Genomic DNA, 25629 nt, shown 5'->3' on the forward strand with positions numbered 1-25629 from the left:
AACTCAAAATTTTTTTTTTTTTTTGCCATGGCCTCAGATGTGTCAGAAGATTGATGCTCCCCAGACACATCCATGCAGGCACAAGCACATAGGCCCACGCACCCTCTGAAATACCTCCCCGCGTTCCTTGGTGGCGCGGGCCACCCACAGAGGTTAATGGTGGATTGACAAGGTCCAGGGGCTGTGGAGGAGACCGGGGAGTCATCCGTCAGTCCAGTTCTCTACAGTCCCCACGCCTGAATGGTACTGTAAGGAGGACTCCCGGCTCAGGGAGAAGCTCTGGGAGTAGAGGAACTCGTTGGCGGCGTTCAGGTGTGGCGAGGGCGGCTTGCGCTCACACACGGCGGGGAGGCCGCGCTCTCGAGGGAACGAGGCAGCGGGTCCCCGCTCCCGGACCTGAGATTGTGACAGCTGGTTGTAGACACTGAAGTGGGCGTTTCCCGGTGGCTGGGAGCTCTGGGCAGAGATGGTGGGCAGCCGAGGCATCATGGTGGTGGCGGTGAAGTGCGTGGGGAAGGGCTGGTAGGGCATAGTCTCCATGGTCTGCACGCTGTAGCTGGTGTACGGGGACACTGACGTCCACATGTTGCAGCTCAGCGGAGGCGGGGGCAAGTCCTCCACCCCCGACACCCCGGCAATCTCAGGCCCTGAACCTGAGTACATACAGGCTTCTCTGGGGGTCACCTCACTGCAATAGGAGGGGCTCAGCATCTGCTGGTCGTAGGGAGGGGGGGAACGGAAATAGTGATCCTCCCCCACCGAAGAGGGAGCTTCTAGATAGGACCGTTTGCAGGGCAAGTCCAGGTGGCGGGCACTGTCTGCTGGAAGACAAAGAAACAATCAGGAAGAGTGGCTTGTGACTCAGTGCCTGCCCTTGCCCCAAGTGGCACTCCAAGAATCATCTTAATCAGCTCCATCTTTTATAAGGTGGTGGCAGCCAAGACGTGGTCAGATTATGGAGCCTACTCAAAGGCCGTGGGGGATACCACATCACTGGACACTGAGTGATGTGCTAAGCCAGGCAGCACACAGCTTTGATCCTCTGCCAGCCTGACTCTGGGGATAGGAAGAGGCCCCAATGTGCACCGGCATTCTTCGATGAGGCTGGCCCTGGCCAAGGAAAGTGCAGGCAATTGCCAGGCCAAACCAGGCCCAGAGACCACATCTGTCTGAACCAGCCAGAAAATAAAGGCCGCAATGTTTCTGCCTCAACCCTCAACTCCTAAGGAGGGCCTCAGTAAGCCAAGGCTAGTGGCAGGCCAGATTCTGTTGTTTTTAGAAGAGGAAGTTAACTCTGCTGCGTTCACAGAACACCCATACACAGATCCCATCATAACAGTGTCTATGTAATCAAGGAACAAGCCGAGCACAGTGGCGCACACCTGTCATCACAGCGATTTGGGAGGCTGAGGCAGGAGGATCACAAGTTTGAGGCCAGCCCTGGTGACTTAGTGAGACCCTCTCTTGTTTTGAAAAGGGCTAGGGATGTGGCTCAGCAGTACAGCGCCCCTCGGTTCAATTCCCAGAATAAAAAAATTAAAAGAAACACAGCTGATAATAACTGAAAAGGATGAATAATTTTCAGGCTGAGCTGATACTCTAGAGAAAGATGACATCAGATGCCACAAATCATGTCTAGGGAGGGCTGATTTCTCTGGAATGACATGTTCTCCCCTGAGATCCTGGGATGACCCAGGCCTAAGGGCTGGAGTAGCGGCCCACTAAACAAATTTAAGAACACTTCTCTGCAGCTTATCTTGGCCTCCCTCCTCCTGTTTTCTCCAGGGATTCATTCTGGGAGCTGTATGTGTACACAGGGCAGAAGGGCCGGGGGGGGGGGGGGGGGGTTCAAAGCCTGCACTCAGCTGGCCCTCTGGCCTTTCTGAAGGTGCCTTACCTACCTGGGGGAAACCTGCTCCTTCTCTCACCTGACTCTCTCTCACCCTCATCCATCCCTCCTCTCCCTCTTTTTGCCAAACTCCTCCTTTCTGCTTGGACTGAGCTCTTGGACTTGGGAGGTGACCTAGTCACTCTAGGTCAGGAATGAGCAATGGGCCAGACAGTAAATATTTTGGGCTTTGTGGGCCATACAGTATGTGTCATAATAACTCAACTCTGCTGTTGTCCCAGGAAAGCTGCAGAGTTGAGGCCACATGTAAATACATGAGTCCGGCTGTGTTCCAGTGAAACTTCGGTGGATACTCAAGTGTGAATTTCAAATCATGTTCACTTATCATGAAGTACTCTTTTGACTTCTTTCAACTACTTAAAACTGTAAAGACCATGGTGTGCAGGACTTTGTCCAGGGTCCACAGTCTGCTGACCCTCACTCTAGGTCACTGAGGTCAACGGGACTCGTGCAGGGGATACTACGAGTTCTGCTGGGTAGTCACATTCTGGATTGCAAGCAAAATTCCCCATGACTCATTCCCAAGAGAAAGTGAGTGGCGTGGTGAGGTGTTCTGGAAAGGCAAGACTAATTATCTCTACTCTGTCCATGGGGAGGGTGAGTCCTGGTAGCAAAGCGTGAACATTATGGTTCCCAGTTCAGGGCTCTTCTTTGAGAAGGAGCTTGGCACCCAGAGTGCCACTGCCTGTCTTCCTGGCCCCCAATCTGCCTCACAATAGCCCCCTGCAGCTCCTAGGCAGCCTGTGCAGGAGCCTGGCAAGGTGAGGTAGAGAGCCCCGCCCCCACCACCACAGGGCTGGAGGCCCTCCCTGCTCCAGGGTTCAGTCTGCTTTCACAAATGACAGCCTGGGTCCAAGAACCCATTGCCTGGGAAGCTTCAGCTTCCTCCTGGCTTCTAGGCCAAGCCCTGCTGGCTGTATCTCCTACCTCCACCAGGGGAGGCTCCCACAGTAGTGACTGCAAAGCACCTGGAACTGGGCAAGGGGTCAGCATCTGGGAACACCAAGGCCACAAGCTGTCTGTGAGGATTCTGAAGGCCACATAAAGATGAGAACCAGAGTTCTTGTGCAGGGGAAGGTGACTCTGAGGCTGGCCATGGTCCCTAGCCCTCAGGCTGGCTCCCACGTACAGTGGGGGACACCCCTACTCCCGCCCTGGAGGGCCTCTGGATCAGGAGCACTACCTCGTCTCTTGAGGCAGTGGTAGAAGAGGCTTGAGTCCCTCTGGGGGGGGAAGGTGTTGAGAGGCAGGTCCTGTGGTTCAGCCGCAGCAAACTGCATGTGGGCCCCATTTTCGTACTGGTAGTGCTGCAGCGCCTGGTGGGCACCGTGCAGGGGGCTGACGTCGGGCTTGGCCGAGAGCTGGCTGGACACAAGCCTCTGCCTCATGATGCTTTTGGAGATCACAGGATACTCTTTGCTGGAGGGGGGAGCACAGGTGGAGAGACAGGAAGAGAGTGAAGATGCTTTGAGGGTTACCCAGTCTGCCCGCCCCATCCCAGGGCTGGGGCAGCCCCACCTCTGAAGCCGGGCCACACGCAGGTCACTGTCGTCACTGCCCCGGAATCCCTTGGCAAAAGGGTTGTTCTCAATTTTCAGCTGTGTGATCTGTCAGAAGAGGACACACAGTAGAGTCGCTGGGAGGAGAGAGGACTGGGCTGGCCTGTGGCCCTCCTCCCCCAGCCCAGGCACACTGATAACTCAGGCAGGGTCTGGGGAAGTCACACGGCTAGTCCTAAGCCAGCTGGGAGTCCTTGGCAGTGCCAGTCACATGTAGCTCGTCCCTGGCTCTCCTCCACTCTGCTTCTTCTGGTCCCTCCTAGTCTTTCTCCAGCATCACCTGGCTACAGTCCCTCAGCTATCATTCTTGGGTCTCTGTAACAGCTTCCCAGTAGGCTTCCTACAAATGACACCCATGTCCAGTGCAACTGCCACAACAGGTTCCGAGTGATCGTTCTAAATGCAAATCTGACTTGCCATTCTTCTGCCTCCACAACCTATGGCCCTCTTCCAATGGCCTCTCTGTGCCTGGCCAGTCCCAGTGTGTGCATGTGAGAAGCCCTCTGAGAAGGGCGAGGTGGACAGAGCAGAGAGGCAGGAGAGTGGCCCACTCAGGATCTGCAGGGCGATGGCTGGAGCCGGGGCAGGGTGGGAGGTGGGCTAGGCCATCCCAGGCACCTCTCCTCATCCACTACCCTCCCTCTGCAGGCCTAGAATCCTACCTTTGGATGTACCTGGAGGAAGAAAATCACAGGATAAAGAAAGGCCTAAGACTCAAACCACGCACAGGCTCCCTGCTCCTGGTTTTCACAGTTCCTGGCTGTGGGCTCTGGCCTTCCCTGGCTCCTCACTTTGGCTACGCAGCTCCAGCCAGCAGGAAACAGCCATCCTGCCTTCTGCATTTTGTTCATCCCCTCAAGTACAAAGATCAGGATCACTTTGTGCTAGAGATTTGTGTCTAGTCTTTTCTGTTCGTCACTTGATTTGCTCACTGCTCTAAGGGACATGGTGGGTTTCTGAGGCCCCTGCCTGGGTCTGTCTCAGCTTCGCTGGGTCTCTCTGTGGCAGTGGCTAATGCTGGGTGGGGCCTGCAGGGTTGTGGCTGTACCTTGTGATTCTGGTAGGAGGTCACAGAGATGAAGGAGGTTTCTGGGAACACATGGGTGCAGAAGGCCGTGTTTTTGGAACCAAAAGCATTGTTCTCATCAGCCTTAACGATGTGTAGCCGTGGCTGGTACTTGTGCATGGAATTGAGGATAATCTGAAAGAAAAGGATTTCACTGTGAGCTTTGGTCCCCACCTTGTGGTTCTTGACCTTGTTCAGCTGGCCCAGAGCTGGCTTTCCTCCTCCTAAAAGCCCAGGACCCAGGGCCTAACCACAGGCACTGAGTCTGGAAAGGCCCTGAAGCTCCCAGTAATAAATCAGGCCCCCAGGCCCCAAGTCCACACCACAGTCCCACTTAGCTTCTCTGTCCCAGCACTAACACCTGCTCCCAGGACCTCCCTGGTGTCCTCCACAACTTAAAACTGTGCTGTGAGTTCAGCACAGTGCAGTAGGGGGAAATCTGAGTTGTAAGCAGAAGTTCAGGGTGCTGCTGACTTCACTGTGTGACCTTAGGTAAGTCATTCAACTACTCTTAGCCTTGTTTTTACATCTGTAAAATGGGATCATCATACATAACTTACCTCCCTCCAGACTGACTTCCCACCCTGCCTGCATGTGACCTGCCTTCCTGGAAAGGCCCACTGTGAGTGCTTGGCTGCCTCCTCTAACTTTGTTGGCAACAAAGACAGCTTCAGAGCCCAAGGGTTTGCAGGATGGAGGAGAGGGGAGAGGCTGAGAAAGATGTCCCACTTTGTTTTCATCACATCGCTCATTTGGGCAAGCATTTCTTAGCACTCACAAAGGCCTGCTGGGGGAGTTGCAGGGACACCAGCCCATCCTGCCCCCAACCCTGCCCAAGCTGGAGGACAGCTTGCCAGAGGCCCCAGGCACCCAAGGGCCATGGAGCAGGGGATGTAGGTCACTCCAGCTGGTCAAAGCTTAGCAAAGTGCCCAGGAGTCTCAGCTGCTGAAGCCCAGGGAATCACACACAGTAGTTGCTGCTCCAAACCTGCCTCACTTGGCGGTGCCCCACGGTAGCGACTGCATCATGTGCCATTAAAATGTATTTTTTATCGTTGACATTTGCCAGACGCCCTCCTCATGGGAGGCAGGACCAGGAATTTGGGGCATTTTATCAGCACCACTACATCTGTTAACCCTTTGGTTTCCGTGCTGGCCAGGCTGGCTCTCAGGTTCCACAGCTCACTGGGCTCCTTTATTTCTGCCTGGGGGTGCCCCTTCTCCAGGTTGCCTCTGATGGCTCCCACCCTTCCAGGTTCTCAGGGGCTAGGCTTGTGGCTGCAGCCTAGTGAAAGATTTAACTCCTTGGTGACCAGACTGCCAAAAGAAAGGCCAGTCAGGCTCTTCAGTGGAAAGTTTTGGCTGAAGTCTGAGTCCAGGATGGCTCTACACCCATCATGCCTTGGAGGCTGGGACAGCCCAGGAGCAAGCTCTGCTGAAGACACGGGTGGGCCAGGGGCTGGCTGCAGGCTCTGGCCTTCCCTGGGCTCCTCAGTTTGGCTTGGTAACTTTGGTCAGCAGGAGCCAGCCTTTCTGCCTTCTCCACTAGCCACCACTCCTCAGCGGCAAACCTGTGGATTCTCTTGGGGGCAAGTACAGAGCTTCCCAAATCCAAAACCAGGTCCTGTAGCTGGGGCCTGTCAGATGAGAAACTCAGAGGCTGAAGACCTAAGCCCTACGGAGGAGGCCTGACATTTGTCTTTTTCCAGGAGTCTGGAATGTTCCTATGGGGGAGGAGCTGAGTTTAGGGAAACACCTCCCAGCCCTTGCAGGTTACTCTGTCACCCTGCACTATTCACCATGCTGCAAAATCCCACAATGACCCTAAGTTCCCTAAGACCCAGCAGCTGAATACCTGGGAGGTGGCCTAGGTGTCTCCAGGAACACCCAGATTCCTGCCTCTGCACCTCTGTGCATGCACTTCCTCTGCTGTGCTGACTTCCTCTCTCATTCTCTCACCTTCTAGGCCCATCTCTCTTCCAGGAAGGCCCAACTTGGAAGGCTTCCCAGATCTCAGGGCCTGCTCCCAACTCCCCATTCAGAAACTTCCTCACAGTGCATTGTCTACCTGGTTGCTCCCCATTTCTTCTTTCTTTTTTAAATATTCATTTAGTTGTAGATGAACACACAGTATCCTTATTTATTATTATGTGGTGCTGAGAATTGAACCCAGTGCCTCACACATGCAAGGCAGTGCTCTATCACTGAGCCACAGCCTGAGCCCCTCCCCATTTCTTCTTGTCCCTTCAGTTGAACTATAGACTTCTCCAGAGAAAGAGCTACATCTTTTATTCCTTTTGCACCTCCAGGTTCCTTGGCCCCAATACAGGATCTAGGTGGGGCTGCAGGAGTCAGAAGATTTAGGCCATGACTGCAAACCCTCGTGGGAATGTCAGCAAGCCCCTCTTTCTGGTCTTTACTTAGCTCACTAGAGACAAGATAATCTCTAAGGCATCCTTCAGGTCAAAAATTGAGACTGAACACATGCACAGAAAATCCTGTAAGCACTCCCAGGCCACAGCTCCCCAAATGCAGGACCAGTGCCTGGACATTCGAACTCTCCTAGTAGAGTGGCCAAAGGGAGAATAAGGACAGTGAGCTGACAGAATCCCAAAAAGAGGGCACTATCCTTCGGTGAAGTTGTGCGGGACTCTTAGGACCAATGGCAGAAGCCACCTTGCTCCTGTGACAGCTGAGCAATCACAAGTCTAATCAAAGTACTAGGCATCTCCATCAACTCCCCTTCTCCTCACTGTCACCCTCCTCCAGGCCCACTTAGTGACCAAGTCCTGGGAGCCTATGAAACAAAGCCTCCATTCCCTCTGTGCACTCTGGTCCAGGCCTATCTCTGGCTGAGCTGCTGTGACAGCCTCCTCCCCACAGCCATCTACTGTCTCTTCATCTTCACCTGCTACACCTCCCTCTTAGAACCTTCTGGAGATCCCAGGGAAACTAGACATTGCTTGAGAGCAGGCCCTGGATATTCCCTCCCCTTGCCCTACAGCCAGTACTCAGGGTTCAGTAAATGCCTTATATTCAGAATGCCAGCTTTGATGGGTCCCTCTTGCCCCTTGGAATACAGGCCCATGAGACGAAGACCTTGATGAGGGAAAATAGAGGCTGCTAAACACACCTCTTCAGAGGGAATCACACTAGATGGCAGGAAACCTGGGAGAAAAGAAACTGCCAGTCCTCCCACAACCAGCTGGGAACTAGGGGAGTGCAATCAGCCACAGAGAAGTCATGAAGATCCAGAAGCCTCTATGGATCTCTATTCAGCAGCTGCAAGTCCTGAGAGTAGGCTCTTCCCCTCCAGCCTCTGAGGTCCCCATCTGTAAAGTGGAGGCTTGGGCTAAGTGGGCCCCCAATAGCCCTCCCAACTCTGATGGTCTGGAATCCAGGACAGGTGTCTAGAAGAAAGTCCTATCCACTGAACCAATGCAAATGTAAACTTGAACCCTAGTCCCATCAGCCTGGGAGAATGTGAAACCAACTGGATGACTCACATACCTGGCTTCGTTCGGGAGTTCCTCAGGCTCCACATTAAACTGCTTTGCCAGAGTCTCACATTTATATTTGTTGCAGAGGGTATCGGGCCAAATGGGCCAGCCACGTCAACAAACCCACTACACGGCTGGGCCCGTCATCATCATCATTGTTTTACAGAAATGGGATTCATTATGTGCTGGCCCTCATTCAGGAGCCTGTTCTATTTTAACAATTGCAATAGCGCCAAACATCCGTCTCCTCCAGAGCTCAGCATAGCGTGCTTTGCCACCGAGATCCATATTTATCACCATTAGAATTACAGAACATTAGGGCATGGAGAGGCAGACCATAGAGATCATTCTAGTCCAGCTCCCTATTTTTACAGATGAGGAACAGAAGGCCTGGGGTGGGAGCATGACTTGCCCAAGGACACACAGCTGGTTGGAGACAGAGTCCTGAGTAGCTTCCAAATGGCCTTTGAGAGGGCACATGCTGCTCCCAACAAGCTCAGTAACTAGTGATAAGTGCTAATTAAACACTGTAAAAGACATACCCACCAGGCCCTATGGTCCACCACGGAACACAACATATCTAAATGCCAGCCACATAACAGTGGGGCAAATGTGCATTTTGGTACATATTAAAACCAGATTCAGCTGCACGTAGTGATGCACACCTGTGATCCCAGTGACTTGGAAGGCTGAGGCAGAGGATAGTAAGTTTGAAGTCAGCCTTAGCAACTTAGTGAGCCTCTGTCTCAAAATTAAAAAAAAAAAAAGAAAGAAAGAAAGAAAGAAAAGAAAAGAAAAAGGGAAGGGAGGGTTCGTGGTTCAGTGGTAAAGCACCCTGGGTTTAATCCCAGTACCTGTGCGCCCCCCAATAAAAAAAACATATTCACTCTGCATCATACTTTACTTTCTGTGATTACCTTCTTCATCATCTCCTTACCCTCCCCAGCCCTGCAGCAAAGAGGTCAGGACAGAAACAGGATCCATAGCTTAAAAAGAAAAACCAAACCAAAAAAAACTGAGACCCAGAAAGGTAAGTGGTTGGTTTAAGGAAAATCTAAACTAGAACCAAGTTTAGGGAGCCCTTGAGTCTACTCAGAGGCCTTGGTCAGATAGGCCGTGGGCTTTACTCCCAGGATAGCAACCCTGGGGTCCTCCAGAGCCCTCACAACCTTCCTGACTTCTCTGGCAGCCACAGCATTAACTGGAGAGCATATCCCATGTGCCAGGCCTGGTGCTCAGGATTTTATATACATCAACAAATTAATCTTCACAACCTCCTTGCATGTTGATCCTGGGCATCATCATTTTAATAGACAAGGGACTGAGCACCAGGGAAGAGAAGGCATTTGCCCAACATCAGAGAGCAGATCCGAGGCAGGGCCAGAAGCAGCACTAATTACCAAGCCTGAATTCTTCCCTTCACCTGACTGGGGAAGGTGGGCCTGATCTCCCAGAGCCCAGGAAAGGGCTTGGCACAGTGTCAGGGCTTAGCAAATGCAGGGGAAAAAAAAAAAAGAAAGAAAGAAAGGAGAGCAATCCATAGCCATAGCTGTGGGTCCCCATTGACAAGTTAACAGCACAGCTTGGAGAGACAGCAGCCCCTGATAAAGGAAGTGCTCCTCTGTCTAAACACCACCCCTTGTAGCAGCCCACTTACTCATTGTCTAATGGTACCCACTGGCTTGCCAGACCCAGGGCCAGGCACTCGGACCCAGTAGTGAGAAAAACCTTGTGGATGACTATCTAGGGAGGAAGTCACACAGACATCCAAAAATCAAGCAAAAATAAATGGTGAAAAAGTGTAGTAGAAGAGAAACTGCAAGACGACATACCTAACAAAAAACGTGAAGGGCCTCAGGAAGGACAGCTGAATACACTACACTCTGAAGGACAAAAAGACAACTTCAGCAGAGAGAAGGACATTCCTATCAATCCTCCCAAAGCAAATGACTTGCCCAAGGGCAGACCTCTCAAAACAAAGAAAATAAAACTGAAATTGATATCTACGGTTCCTTACCAAACTTGCAAAAATAAAAAAGTCTGCCCTCCCACCCTGTTGGTAAGACCACAGCAATGGTAGGAATACCTATCAGGAAAAATCTTATGGAGGGCCATTTGGTGACATTTTCAAAATTTCAAATCCAAATACCCTTTGAACAGACAATTTATTGCACAAATATACTCGCCAGAGTGTGAAATGATGTATGTCCAAGTTTAATTAAAAGACAGGGAGAAAAAAACACCTAACTTCTTCCATAAGGGCTGGAACAACCATGAGTTAAAGCTTCATGGAATAACCATGAATAAAGCTGTAAGTGGCTATACTAAAGGAAGAAGGCAGCTCTTTTTGGATGGAATGATCTTCAAGAAATGTTTACAAAGCAAGGAGCAAAAGCATTTATATAGTTCAGCACCTTTTGTGCATAAAGGAGGGAATTTGAGGTTATACCTTCTGCCTATAGGTACACAGAAAATGCTCAACACAAATTAATAACAGTGCTTACCTATTGGGGGCGGGGAGCGGGTAAGAGGGACTGCAAAAAACCCAGATGGATGAGGAACAAGTAGAGGGAGACGTCACACCGATAACATTTTTTAAATTGTGATTTATTTTTAAACTGTGTATTTCCTCTTCAAAAAGCAATTTTAAAGATACAAATAAATATTAAATCACATCTCTGTTAAGTATGATGAAAAGGTGCTTAATGCTCAGAGAGTGTGGAATGGGAAACCTGAGTCTCCTCCCTGAAGAAGTTGTATTTGAACTTGGACCCCAAGGTTCAGGAGGCAGTAGCTAGGTGAGGAGGGCGGGAAGATCACCCCAGGCCCGTGGGAGGCAGGTCAGCCAGTCAGAACCCTGCTTTGTCTTTTAGGAGCATCTGGCTGTGTGGTTCAAGGGATTCCTATTCTAGGCCCCACCTGCCACTTAAGACCAGCTCCAAGCCCAAGCCCTCACCTGGACCCTGGGCCCTTCCTCAGAGAATTAAGAAAAATAGCACATAGAAGAAGGGAGTCTTGGAAGATTCAGAAACTTGTAAAATATGGCTGCTTCACACCTCCCACAACCAGACTCTCTTATCCTGGTTTTTATTAAGGGTGGGTAGACACATGGTCTCTCAGACACCCCCAAGTTAAGGAAATTTGCTGAGTTGGATCTCTAAGCTAGAAAGACACTAAGTCCACCTGGTGGACCCTGGGATGATACCACCACCACCACCAGAACTGGTTTGCAACTTCACTACAATGGTGACAGTCCCAGCTCATACAGGGTCTGGCCCCCTTCTCAGGAGCCAGACTCTTCTCAGGAAGAGTTCCTGATCCTTTGTGGGGACCAAGGTAAGCTGTCAATGGATGGCAGCTGCTAAAGCTCCTGGGATACTACAAGGATCCCAGGGAAAAGTCCAAAGAGACTTTTCTGGAGAAAGTTCCTTGATGTCTAGAAGCTTTTAGGGAAAACTAAAAATGTACAGGTAAGCTGTAAAAAGGAAGGGCGTGTTTGAGGCAAGTTCACAGTACAAAATGGCTCCCTCCCAGGCTCTTGCACTGAGAAACCAAGAAGGATGACTACTTCTTCTTTTTTTTTTTTTTTTAATGTTTATTTTTTAATTGTAGTTGGACACAATACCTTTATTTCACTTATTTATTTTTATGTGGTACTGAGGATCGAACCCAGGATCTCGCATGTGCGAGGCAAGTGCTCTACCGCTGAGCCACAATCCCAGCCCCAGGATGACTTCTTCCCCCTTCCATGCGAGCTCACTGCTTCCACTAGCACAGGCCAAGGAACAGAAAGCCAAGGTCCTTAGGAAGTTAATCACCTCCATAGCCCTTGTCTTGCTGGCCACAGATGGCTCCCTCTTCATGATGCTCCAAATAGCTGAAGATAAGACAGCCAGAGCCCTGGGTCCAAAAAAGGTGTGAGACTCGGAAGCAGAAGGCTCAGGACAGAGTGCTGCTCCCTTACTCTCAGCTTCTGAGACAATTTCTTCAATCCTCAAGCCCTATAGCACAGGGGGTACTATAGCCAATAAACTGCAAGTGCTAGGTGGGGAGGAAGAGAAAAGAGAGAAGTTCCATATCCCATCCACCAAGAGAGAAAGCTAAGTTAAAATGTGTACAACCTCTATTGTCAAAGGGGTGAGCCTAGGGCAGGCAAGGCAACTGAGGCCAGGGGGCACCTGGGCCTTATGAGCCTGTCAAGCAGCCCCATTGGCCCAGACTTTTTTTTTTAAGAGAGAGAGAATTTTAATATTTATTTTTTAGTTTTCAGCGGACACAACATCTTTGTATGTGGTGCTGAGGATCGAACCCGGGCTGCACCCATGCCAGGCAAGCACGCTACCACTTGAGCCACATCCCCAGCCCCCATTGGCCCAGACTTAACAGCACATGCAGGATTATCACAAACCCCTCAGAGAACCAGAAAGAGCCACCAAGGAGGTAAGACAGGCTTGGAAAACCTATTGCTGGACTGTGAAGGCCAGATCTCTCTCCTACTTTCCTAAAAAAGTCTGGTTTTTCAACCCTGGACTCTTTTTCCTCCAACTTTCTGCAGGGAGCCAGGGAGGCAGAAGGTCCTCCAAGGCATCCCTGAAGGTAGGAACCCTAAAAACAACCTGTGCTTCCAAAAGATCAAGAAGCTTGATCCCTAGGTACTTCCAGTCACCCAAAAAGTCAGTTCCTGCCAAGCTCTGGATTTATCCACAGTCTGTCCCATGGGGTTGCATGTGCCCACATCTAGGTTCCTTGCTGCCACCACAGAGACCCTCCTTAACCTTTTGAGGCTGGTGCCACAACCAGGCCAAGCAGAGGAGGTGAGTCAAGAGTCAAGTAGGAGTGAATTCTTGGCCACGATGGTACCCAGGAAGACCCAGGAGGCCCCTCTCCTCTCATTTTAAAGGCCCTACTGCTCTGGGGGGTTTGGATTTGGCTGACCCTTCATTGGACATCTGCCCTAGCACCACAAACAGTCATGAAACAGGCAAGTCAGGAGTTAGTTCTGTTACGTAAGCCTTCTCCTAGTTGCTTATTTACACATCACCAATGACAGAGAACTGAACACTCGAAGAAAATTAAAACTAGGAACCGTTTACCAGTTATCTACTTATTAATCTGAAATGAAGCACAGCTGGCATTTTACAAGAGGAACTATCGATCACAGAATTCTGATTTGTACACAGATCCCCAGAGACAAAACTGAGGCACCAAAGAGGGAAATAGCTGTACATGTCCCACCCGCCATCCTCACCCTGAGTGTTAGTGCACAGCACCCCCCCGCAGCTTCCACTGCCCTGCACCCCACTACACCCCTGCCCTGCGCCCCACTACGCCCCTGCCCTGCGCCTCACTACGCCCCTGCCCTGCCCGTCCAGAGTAACCTCAGGAGTCCAGAGAGGCAGGCCTGCATCCTGGCAGAAAATACCAGCTCTCAGGCTTCTGTTTGCCACAAACTTGAGCTAAAAATTTCCACATAAAATGCTCTTTTTTGTGGGTCTGCCAGAGCCAGAAGGGGAAAGAATGAGCTTGGGCAGCCTGGACAGGACGTCAACAGCAGCATCCCAGGGGCTTCAGAATCCTTTCACAAGAGCCAGACCCCAGGCAAGCCAGGCAGGAGCGGACCCAGGAGCCAGAGCAAGCCTTCCTTCCCAAGGCCAGGCGGCTCTTAGGCCAGGCACATGGCACACATCACAGAGGAGCTTCAGAATTCATTCTTAAAACGTTTACTTGCCTTATGTCACATTCCAGCAAGAACAGATCTGGGGACACTGAAGCTGAGAGATTTGACCCATCAAGATCATCATCATCGTTATCATATTTGCTATTTATTTATTGCAGCCTCACATCTGCAAAATGATTCCTGAATGTTCTCTCATTTAAATCTCACTCCTATGGCAATCTCCATATTTCCTTCCTTCTCCCTTCCTTCCATCCTTCCTCTCTTCCCCCAACCCCATCCCATACTGGGGATTGACCCCAGAAACACTCTACTATTGACCTACATCTCAAGACAGGGTAAGTTGGTAAGGCTGGTCTTGAACTTGTAATCCTCCTGCCTTAGCCTCCAGAGTCACTGGAATTACAGGCATGTGCCAACACACCTGGCTTCCATGTCTACTCTATAAACAAGGAAAAAGAGGCTCAAAAGGACTGAGATCTTTTCCAGAGTCACCAGGCAGTCAGCGGAAGGGGGCCTGTATAGGTATCAGCAGGTCTGGGCTCTGTCCACAAACTGGTCTATAACAACAAGGCCTGTGGCTGGGTCCCAAGAGTCAATTTTCCACATCCCTGTCCCCATCTGACCCTCCCCCAACACTGCCCCAGAACTGGCCTCCCAAGGTCAGGTAATCCTGCTCCTTACGTGGCCAAAGGGGTCCAGGTGGTTGTTTGTCAACTTCAGCTTCTGGAAAGAGACCAACTGCCGCATCCAGTGAGCCCCAGTGGCTGGAGAATCTGGGTGGACATAAAGCCTTCCTGGCATGGCCGGCTCAGCCTTTCCTGCCACCATCCTGCCAACAGAGCAGACGAGTGGCAGCAGCTGATTACATGGGGTCTAGTGAAGTCCAGATGCCCTGTCCCCTCTCAGAGTAAACCCCCCAAACAGCTACTGCTCCCATCCCATCTCTCTCCCCTGCCCTTGCTCCTCAGGTAGGAGCAAGGGCAGGGGAGAGAGTGCTAATGAAGAGGAAGAAAGCACAGTTATGAAACTCTTTTATTTCACTGCAGCAGAGAGAGAGATGGGGAGGAAATATGAGAATTTAGATGAAGGATTCAGGTAATCACAAAGATAACTGTGGGAAAATTTAGGCACTTTTGTGTGCCATATTTATAATTTATATTTGTTTATTTTCCTTTATGCAATGCTAGGGATTGAACCCAGGGCCTCACACATGCTAGGCAAGTGCTTTACCACTGAGCTACATCCACAGCCCTTTTTATAGTTTATTTTATTTATTTATTTTTGGTACCAGGGATTGAACTCAGGGGCACTTGACCACTGAGCCACATCCCCAGCCCTACTTTGTATTTTATTTAGAGACAGGGTGTCACTGAGGTGCTTAGCCCCTCACTTTTGCTAAGGCTGGCTTTGAACTCGCAATCCTCCTGCCTCAGCCTCCTAAGCCATAAGGATTATAGGCATGTGCCACCGTGCCTGGCTTTTTATATCTTATTTTGAGACAGGGTCTCACTAAGTTGCTGAGACTCATCTCAAACTTACAATCCCCTGCCTCACTCAGCCTTCCAAGTCACTGGGATTTTAGGTGCACCACTATGCCCAGCTTATATTCATAATTTTTAAAAAAATATTTATTTTTTAGTTTTAGGTGGACACAATATCTTTATTTTATTTTTATGTGGTGCTGAAGATCAAACCCAGTGCCTCATACATGCTAGGTGAGCACTCTACCACTGAGCCACAACCCCAGACCCTTATATTTATAATTTTTAAATGTTATAAGTTGTACTAGCTGGAGGGAACTTCTCAAAGGGCCTAGACATCTTTTAAACTGCTTGCCCAAAAAAATCATGCCAAGAAATTAATTAGCAGCTGGCTCTCAGCCAGAGCCTGCTTTGAATTCTGATCTAGGCCAAAGAGAGAAAAAAGAGAAATGTGGACTTGGCCACCAAATCCTGCCTCCTCAACTCAATCTCTGCCAGCTCTCCTACCCCATCATGGAGCCCAGGCCCCTGGCCAGCATCCCTCTCTTTCAGTGGGCCCTGCTCTGAACTCCAAAGGCAGAGAGAATACTAAGTAGTTAGCGCATGAAAAGTAACCAGCACTGACTTACCCATCTGTCCCCAGTGTAGTCTGGCCCCTTAACCTGTCTATCTGCCCAGGCCCCTGCTAAAGGGTCCTACCATCTGACCCCCAGCAACAGCCTCATTCAGTCTGAAGGTGGACATACTTTATATCCAGACAAAGAGGACATGAGTGGACAAACAGGAGAGAGCCACTGCCAGCCAGGTGTCAATCCCAATTATTAAAGACCCCCAAGAAAAACGGTTCCCATTCTCCTCCTGAGTGAAACACTGACAGAGCTTGAATCTTCCATGTTAGTGTTTCCCATTACCCAAAAGCACAGTCATCAAATCCTGATTTTCTGTGCCCGCCAGGATAGCACGAAACCCAGAAGTCCACAAACACCAAACACTGCAGCTATTTCAGCTTGAGCCCCACCTGGGCAGGTGTGCAAACACCTGAAGCCCTCCCCAGCCTCTACAGCAGGAAATAGACTGGAGGCTGTGGTTCTGGGAAGTAACTTAAAGAATAGGTGGGGGATCCCTGGACCAATTTTGTGGGCAAAAGTGGGAAGGGCAGTTGAGGGAAGATGGCACCAGGCCTCTTACCATTTGTTGTCACAGAACTTGTAGCGGTGGTCATCTGCAGGGACGATGTCAATCAGCAGGATGTACTTGGTCTTGGGGTTCATGCCTGTGACTTTAACCTTGTAGCTGGGGAACATCCTCCTGGGGGAATCAAGGGGTGAGACAGAGTGTGGACAGAGCACCAGGAGAGATGGAACAGAGTGAGCGAGGGCAGAGAGTGCTCTTTTAGCAAGAGATCGTGGCCCTATGGCAGTTACATGGCACCTCCCTTTGCCCTAGCTGCTCTCTGAACCCCACAGCATTCAGTCTGTGTCCGGGAAAACAGTTTACATGATATCCCAAATTTCCCTCTCCCCGCCGCCCCGTCTCCAAAGATTGGGGCCCAGTGTCTGTGAGCCACTGAAGCACAGAAACCCTGGTCAGGATTCTGAGAGAGGATTTTAACACCAAACTGGTATGCTAGTCTGTACATAGCTATAAGTTCTGGGACACCACCACAGACTGCCATAGCACATGACCTGGAAGTCCCTATCAGCTGCTTCTATGCACAATGAGATGCCTCCTTTGTGTCCCATCCTGTGGAAATCTTGTGAGCTTTTTAACACAACTTGCAGGAAAACAGGAGAGTGCTGCTGAAAACCCTGCTAAGTTTGGATTTCTCCTGTGTGTTCAGCAGGGGTATTTCTCACTGTGAATGCCTCACCTGGGCCAGTGCACCTAACTGAAATCAGGAAAACTGCATCTAGGAGCACAGATTCTGAAACCACCATGCCATACTCCACAGCCCGACTCCACCACTGATAAGGTGTTGGGCAACTTGAGTTTCCTGTGCTGTGGTTTCCCTACCTCTAAATTGAGGATAACATCACTAGCTAGATCATAGACTGCCACGTGGCTTAAATGAGTCTACTTGTGACTATTATTACTGCCCCCTCTCTGCTTCACGGCACCCCTAAGTCTGTGGTATGACCTATTTTCATGAAAATGGATTCACCAAAGAACAGTTTTCCAGTTCCTACAGCCCATGATGAGGCTGTCCAGGATCCTGAGGCTCAGAGAACATTCTAGAGAAAGGGTTCCCAGACCCCTGAGCACATACACACATATATTCAGGGGCATAGCTCCCTCCCCTGGCCACCAGGCCCCTGACACTGAACTTCACCAGAGGAGCACTTTATTTCCCAGCAGCCCCCTGCCCCGCACTCCGTCTTCCACAAAAGTACTCTTGCTGGCAGGAAGTGAAGCAGGCTCCAAACCTAAGTACTGAAAGACACTAGGGAAATGGGAACCATCCCACCCTGAGCTGTGTCACTGCCCAGCCAGTCCACTCCAAGAAAACCATCAGCAAGTTGTCTGCCTCTCATAACCCAAGAGAGTATGGGTACCTTCACAAAACGCTGCCCTAGACACCTCAAACAGATCAGAGTCCCCATTTTGTTCACAGGGGTACCAGCTTACCTGGGTAGGACAGGGCTTCCAGAAAGAATCAAGCAGGCAGACCCTACAGCAAGCCCCTCCAGGACCCTGACAGAGGAAGGGCTCAATTCCTGCCCTGTGCCTCCTCTCCTGCTGCGAGAGGCCTACGAGCGCCCTGCAGCGGAGAAGAGGAGCTGTGGTGGGCCTGCGCACACAGGCGCATGTGCATGAACACGTGGTGCAAGTGCGCATGTATGCCGTGCCTGGAGGGCGGGGGTAGTTCTAGCTGCTAGTCTAGGGACTTATAAACCGTGTGGAAGAATTTGTCTCAGATGTCAATTGAAAGCATTTTCAAATGTCCACCCCACCCCCTCTATGGGAAGTGAAAAGGCTCAGGAACCCAATCCTGCCTCCTGTTCACCAGCCCTCTGCCCGGCCTGGGGGCACAGCTGGAGCCTGCACTACCCACTTTCCTGTCTCTGCCTTTCTCGAGGTGGGCCTGAAGCTGAAGGGGGAGGGCAGCAGCTGCCTGGTCTTCCCCTCAGGGAGGAAGGAAGGCCAAGAATCCTGTCCCCTCCAGTCCACCATTTTGTAACTGCTATAGAAACAGCCACAAAATGGGGCAGCCCTGGCGGTGCTTCTGCTGGCCTGGCACCTGTGGCCTGCACTTAGACTGTTTCTCCTGTAATCACTCCAGGTGGCAACAGCAGAGGGCAGCCACAGCTTCTTGCCCAGGCCAGTGTCCACACAGGGGGCCAGGCAGGAGGAAATGGCTGACTGCCACTTCACTAGTCTTCATAACCCAGATGGAGAACAGGATGAAGGATCCTTTCCTTCTGCTCCTCCTCCCTAGTACACTTAACCTCAGTAGCTCAGGAGGCAGGGTTGACTGAGTGCTTATTAGAAGCCCTTTTAGGAGCCTGTACTCTGCCCCGCAGGGCTTGAAACTGGTATCTTGTGAACTGGCCCCTCTGGGGAACTGACCAGAGATCAGACTCCAGACAGATAGTAGTCTCAGGGAGGTGTTAGGGCACTGGTGCAAGGAAGGAGAGTACCTCCTAGCCTCTGCCTCTTCTGCCCACGGGTTCCCTTCTTCCTGTGGAAGCAATCAATCTTCAGTATCAGGGAGGGCAGATATCTGGTCTAGCTGGGGTGTTTGAAAGTCTTTGGCTGCAGGCTGAGGTGGCTGAGGCTCAGGAAGCTCCACTGCCTTCAGAGAAACAGATGGCCAGGTCTCTGGCAGGGTACAGTTTCAGCACAGGGTACAGCTTCTGGGACCATGCAGAACACACTACCGGCCCATATCATTCTCCCACCTAGGTGGCTCCAGGAAGATGAATGGCCCAGCCTGGATGGAGGAAGGGCTGCATGAGAAGGTGAGGCACACCTCCACCTGTGGCATCTATCTGCCCTTGGTTGTTAAGGGAACCCAAAGGCCTGGCTTGAGGGTTTTCATCAGATCAGCATGACTCAGGCAGCAGAGGCCAGGCTAGATTTGGGAGCTGTGACTTCCTCTGAGCTCTACTGGTGAAGTAAAGGTCCTCCCTAATGAAACATACGAAACCACGGAGTAAGATGTAAGTTACTCCTCTGATTTATGACATAAAATGTACCTGAAAACCAACACCTTCTGGGGAAAGGAAACCTCTGTGGGCTTGAGGGGAGGGGGAGGATCAAGAAGAGAGGCACTGACTGCGCCATCTCCATCTCCCTCTCAGGCCCTTGTCACTAGTGCCCGCCAGCTGCTGGCCCCAGGCTGCCTGCGCTGTCCCTGTGCCCGCACGCTCCCAGTTCCCTCCAGGCCTCTTGCCCCGCCCACTTCTCCCGCGACCCGCCTGCAGCCTTCACGCAGGACCCGCGCTCCTTCTCCCCCGGCGTCGCGCGCAGGGTGCTGTCCCAGTTCCCCGCACCCCTCGGACTCAGTACCACTAGACATATGGGCACTCCCCCGGCACAGCACGCGCGGAAATGGCTCCGCCAGGGGAATAAACAAGCTGCCTCCTCGCCGCCCGCGAGGAGATGAAAGCCCGGGTTTCTTCTCTGATCTTGAGACGGGCTCTAAAAGGGTGCGGGCCTGGAGCCTTTATCTGCTTCATACTCGGAAATGATTTTAGAATGAGCTGCTAAGATAAGCGTTCTCCGACGTTTCTGGGTGTCGGAGGCTTGCAGGGCTCGGGCAGGGGCTTGGGGGCATTTTGATTTTGGCAACAAATCTATAAACGCGAACTCACTATAGAGAGAGGGGACGCCCAAGTGATCGCTGTGCCACGCGGCTCCCAGGTCAAAGCGGTTGTCAAATTCAAGGCGCTGACCTTCCTGCCCACCCCCAACCCCGGAGCGTGGGGCAGAGAACAGAGGACCTAGGGTCTCATCCGATTCTCTCCGCCTGGCCTGCCTCCAAACCCACCTCAGCCTGGACTTCCCTGGGACTCCGGGGGCTCCAGAAGCAGCTACCTGCGCCTTTTCTTAAATTCGGCACAAATAAATCTAAGGGGTGAGAAGTCTGGAAAGTGGTTTCCAGGGTGGGAGTGGTGGTGACTGGAGGGCGCTCAGGAGGGACTCTGGGTGTTCTCTTCCTTTCTCTAGATTGTAGTTTCAGCTCTGTCCCTTTTGTGAAAAGTTATAGAGCTGTACCCTTAAGATTCGTACATTTTTCTGCAGAAATACTGCAGTAAAATCGACATTAAAATTATATATGCTCACACACACATACACACACACATGCCTTAGAGCCAGAGTCTGGAAAAAGAAGGAAAAAAAAAGCTGCAGGAAAAAGACAGGGGTACACTGGAAACTTCAGCGACTTCTACCCCTAATGTCCAGGGGTCCTCAGGAAGAATACTAGGTAGGATGGGAAGAGGCCAGGGCTCAGACACCAAGGCTGAGGTTAGGGTGGGGTAGGGATGGGTGCTGCTTATACTGAAGCCAAACTTTTTGTAGCCAAAAGATTTCTGAGAGCATGCCCAAGCTACTCAATTGATTCCCACTACACACACACACACACACACACACACACACACAGTTTTCTAATTCGCCCAAAGCATTTTTAAGAAATATTTTCCCTGAGGGGAGGAGCAGGGTGAGGGTGTGTGGAATGGATGCTGTTTGGGAAGGTCAGTTGCTTCACTTAGATTTTTTTTTTTTAAAAAAAGCACTTCCTTTTGATAGACTTTTGCTTTCAGAAAATACTTTAAGAAGAGATCAAAGCACTCTCTCCCCAACCCACTTTCCCAGTGTCTTCAACCCTTACTTCTCTTATCATCCACGCCACTGGGCTCTGACGCTCTGTATACAGAGTGAGGGCAATTGGCTTTGAAGCCCCGGATTAAGCCTGGCCAAATCCTTGCCTCAGAATAACAAACAATACAGGTTCAACAGGAGTTCTCATCGGTAGTTCATTTTTCAAACGCAAATTCACTGTCACTAACACAAGCAACATTGAACTCAACAGGCTATGAAGGCTGATAGTGGAGATTTATCTGGTGGCAAAACATGACCTAGGAGTAGGGCAGTCAGACGGTTAGGGAATTTTCATTTTGGGGAGTTTATATTTAAATTTTTGTGGAGCTCACTTTTATCTGTATTTGGGAGAAAATGCAGTTTCTCACATGTATCAAGCTTGGCAGCAATGTGGAATCTGCTCTCTGCAGTGACCAGCATGAGCCCTGTGGGTGCAGGGGCCTGAGATGGACAGAAACTGGCTGGGGAGCCGTTTGGCCCCCATTTTACACCTGACATCAGGGGTTCCTGAGCATCCAGAAATTGGTATGTTAACTTGTGGTTGGCATTTTATTCACCAAATGAAAATTGACAATTCATTCTCTAATCACTTTCAAGGACTCAGACAGGCTCAGATAGGAGGCTTATGAGCCAAGAACTCAAACTGGCTTGAGAACATTCTGCATCCCCTTTTCCAGGAACCCCTCTTCCCCCACCAGGCAGTGTGTTATCATGTCCCCAACCAGTCATGGTCTCTAGGGAAGAACAGCCCCACATTAAACAGGGCCCTGCAAAAAAATGCAATCAAGGGGATTTCTCAAAGCTAGGGTCTTGTTCTGGGTGGGTGTGGGGTGCATCATCTGTTTGGCTCCTGTAGGCCTATCGATTGCCTAACTTCCCTGCTCTGGGTTTAGTTTATATCTTCTCAGTTCTCTTCCAGTTCTCGCAGTCTAGGAATCTGTGATCCAAGGTTTAGGAGAGAGGTTCAGGCCATCTGCTAAGAAATGAAACTATCCCAGGAAGGGTTCTGGTGGAAACACAAAGTTTAGGGGAACAGGGAGAGGCACAGGAAAGAATGTTGCCTACAAAGCAAGCTGCATCCAGAGCCTGCCTTTGCACAATCATCAGAGTGATAAAAGTGGTTTCTGAAGACATTGGGGTGCTGGGAGCTGGGGTGCAGCTCAGTGGTAGAGCAGCATGTGCAAAACACTGAGTTGGATGTGCAAAACCCTGAGTAGGATCCCCAGCATTAAACAAAAAAAAAAAAAAAAGTGAGCAGCCATGCAGGAGGACATGGGTCTATGAGAATCGTGGGGTGGGGGTAGGGAGGAATGAGGCTAATGACTTAGTGACTTTCTTAAGAAGTAGACCTGATCCAAAGATAACTTTCTGCCACAGAAATTAAAGGCTGTGATGAATCTGTAATCATCCCAGCCTTCCCCCGCCCCCTGTACTGAGGATTGAACCCAGGAGTTTCACAGATGCTAGGCAAACACACTACCGCTGAGCTACCTCCCTAGCCCTGTTCATTTTATTTTCTCAAAGTTGCCCAGGCTCATTTGGAACTTGCGACCTCCTGCCTCAGCCTCTGGAGGAACTGGGAATTCAAGGGTGCGCCACCACGCCCAATGCATCACCATCATTTTGAAACTATTATCATCATTCCCTGAGGCTCCTCTCTAAGCCATCAGGAGGATCAGGCACAAACATCTGCCTAAAGCTGGTCACCTCTGGAATGTGTGTGTGTGTGTGTGTGTGTGTGTGTGTGTATGTGTGTGTGTGTGGGCGGGGGGTGTGCGCGCCAGCACTGCTCTCTCTCTCAGAGCAAGGAGGGAAGAGGACCCACACAGGTGCAGGAAACCCTCTGAGGAGAACCACAAATGACTTTTGTTTAAAATGGCAGAGGCCAGACACATCCAGAGAACATGTGGGCCATTTAGTTTGAAGAGACAAGGTTATTTCTGCTGCCTAAAAAAAATGGAACTTCTGGATCTTTTTTTTTTCCTTCCCTCTACTTCATCAGCACAAGAAATAAATCCCCCTCTTGACACCTGTAATCCACTTGACAATTTACCCAGCAACATTCACATGATCCCCTGGTTGGAGTCTATCAATAATTAAAAAAGGGGGGGGGGCAGCAGGTACGTCTATAACTACCATTTACCTGACACCACAAAGCTTACAGGAGTGGCCAAGTGCACTCAGGAAGAGGCTGAACTTGCAACAACCAACAACCGGACCTTCTCTCCTCAATGGCTACTCCACACGGCACCCTCTACCAAACTCCCTCATGCATCCTCTTCCTCATCCTCAAATGCAGCAAACTCAGTCCTGAAACCAACCTGCCTCATTCCCTAATAGAGGCCCTTGGTAGCCATGCCACCTCCCTGACTAAGGCACAAGTGTGGCCAAGTGTCCAGACCTCTTCCCTCAACAAAATAAAGCATTGCAAGAGCCTGCCAGCAAACAGAGAAATGACCACAGCACCCCTACACCACACACAACAAACCAGATGCTTTTTGTTTCTTTTGAATACTTGTTTCTTTTGAATATCACTGTGCTAGGTACTTTACAAACAATTATAAGGACCTTTTCTTTTAAGGACAGGGGCAGGCAGAGACCCTTAAGTCTCTTATCTGAGGTTGCAGAGAAGGAAATAGCTGAACAGGAGCACTCCCCCATCTCACGATCTAACTCCAGATCCCTGGCTTTTGATGGTTTACCATCAAATTTCTTTAAAATCCCAATTTGGGGCCCACAACCAGGCAAAGGGACACTTTTATACCTAACCTATCCCTGGGGATCAAAATCAAGTGTGTACATGTGGAAAGAGCAAAGGGTGAGGAAAGTGTTCCTGAACCTGAACTTTCCAGTGTCTTCAGCAATCTCCCCTCACCTGTCAACCATTCTCCTGAGTCATTCCTGCCCCACCCCAGACACCCCCATCCCAACGAATCTCTGTCATCTGCCATCTGAGTCTTCCTCCTCTCACTCTCTCCTCCCTGTTCTCTCCCACAGACACCAGCGCATTTTAAAGATGTTTCCACTTTATAAATCATCCCTCTCTGGCAGCCACCGAGAGCTGCCCCAAACAGCACATACAGAGCCCAATGGGTGCCTTCCCCTCAGCCCAGGAGCAGCTTGGAAACAGAGGAATGAGAGACTTGTGGGTCATTCTGCTCCTGAAAAGTTACATAAATTGAAAAACAGTCCCATCCTCATCCTCTTCTACCATCTGCCAGGGAGCATCTCCCAATTCAAACAATCAGAGAAACCCTGCTAGTCCCCAGAGAGAGGAGGACAAAGCAACCCTGCAGGAGGGCAAAAGGATTGGGAATAGCCATCCTCATTTGCATATCATTTGCACAGTATTGCCCCCCTCTCAAACTTTGCTGCAGCACCCTCCAAGGAGTAATTCCCTGAGCCTTGGCTGCAGGTCCCAAGCTGCTGTGGGATGTGACCCTGAGATCCGAGAGTTCAACAGGACTCCCATGGGACCTCAGGCTGGGAACAATTGCTAACTGAACTTGCCGAGATGATTCCCATTGCTCCTGCTTGCCAACCACCCTCCAAGTAGATCTCCCGTGGCTGACCTGCCCGCCTTGGTGATGATCATCTCAGTGCCCGCCTCGTGAAACTTCTTCCAGAGCTCCTTCTCATGCAGCCCCACCTTGATGTTCTCGATGGTCTGGGGAGGTGAAGGAAGGGGACTCATGTCTGTCTGTCCCATGGCTCCAAGAGGAGCCTGGGGAAAGGAGAACGCAGATCCGAGGAAGTGTGCAGAACACACCAGCCCAGAAGCCCATGTCTCAAGACTTCCTTTTACAAAATTATTTTGAGACATTGGTGAATTTAAACAATTATTGGTGAATTTAAACAATTTAATTTAAATTGGTGAATTTAAATAATTTAAACAATTTAATCAGACCCCTTTAGGGTCCTCAGAGGGAGACGATACTCTTCAACCCAATCACTTCAGGTGGCTGGCTGTGGGCGACACAAGGACACCCGGAGAGGCACACACAGCTCGGATTCTGTGCATGAGGATTACCCAGTTATCACAGGGAAGCCTCAGCAACGTACACTGGGCCTCGAAGTGGCGAAGCGACTCCAGTGCACAACCATAAGGGGTCCGCTTGTCCCACCCGCTTTCAGGCTTTCACCCCTGCCCTCTCAAGTTTTCGGGACTAAACATTTGGCTCGGGCTCTCTCCCCTAGCGCAGGAATCTCCCTCCCCAGCCTGCCCCACAGTAGCCCTGAGGGTTCAAAGTGGATAAGGATCCAAAAAACCAAGAGTATGAGGCTTGCCCAGGGAGAACCAAAAAGCAGACAGTCAGGCAGCCAGGTTGCCCTGAAAGAGTTCTGCCCGCGATCAGACCGAATGACCCGCACAAGCAGACAAACCGATGCGGATGCCCGAAGTCTACTCGACGGCTGGCGCTGCCCTACCTGCTCTGCAGCGGCAAGGTCTGTGCCGGGGCCTGGGGGACTGCCGAGCGCGGTTCCGCTAAGGCTGGGCGCTGCCAGCGCGGGCTCCGGGGCGTTGGCGGTGTTGGCGGAGCTGCCCTCCCCGAGCGCTGGACCCGGGGCCCGGAAGGCCTCCTCGCTCTCCGACAGGCCTTTATCCTGCAGCAT

General features: G+C 50.8%; 1 protein-coding gene across 2 annotated transcripts; it reads right to left on the reverse strand.

The window, feature by feature from the left end:
• Positions 1-201: 201 nt before the first annotated feature.
• Tbx4 (T-box transcription factor 4) lies at positions 202-25629 on the reverse strand. Of its 2 annotated transcripts, none has more exons than XM_076870616.1 (8): positions 25444-25629; positions 24588-24682; positions 16381-16500; positions 14393-14540; positions 4517-4669; positions 3428-3516; positions 3093-3328; positions 202-818 (listed from the first exon to the last, which is right to left on the reverse strand). In XM_076870616.1, the coding sequence occupies exons 1-8, from the start codon at positions 25627-25629 to the stop codon at positions 202-204; spliced, it is 1644 nt and encodes a 547-aa protein (XP_076726731.1). The 2 variants fall into 2 exon arrangements, with proteins under 2 accessions (XP_076726731.1, XP_076726730.1); XM_076870615.1 differs by having other exon boundaries at positions 202-821.

This window comes from Callospermophilus lateralis, chromosome 11 (assembly GCF_048772815.1).
Source record: "Callospermophilus lateralis isolate mCalLat2 chromosome 11, mCalLat2.hap1, whole genome shotgun sequence".
NCBI lineage: Eukaryota > Metazoa > Chordata > Mammalia > Rodentia > Sciuridae > Callospermophilus > Callospermophilus lateralis.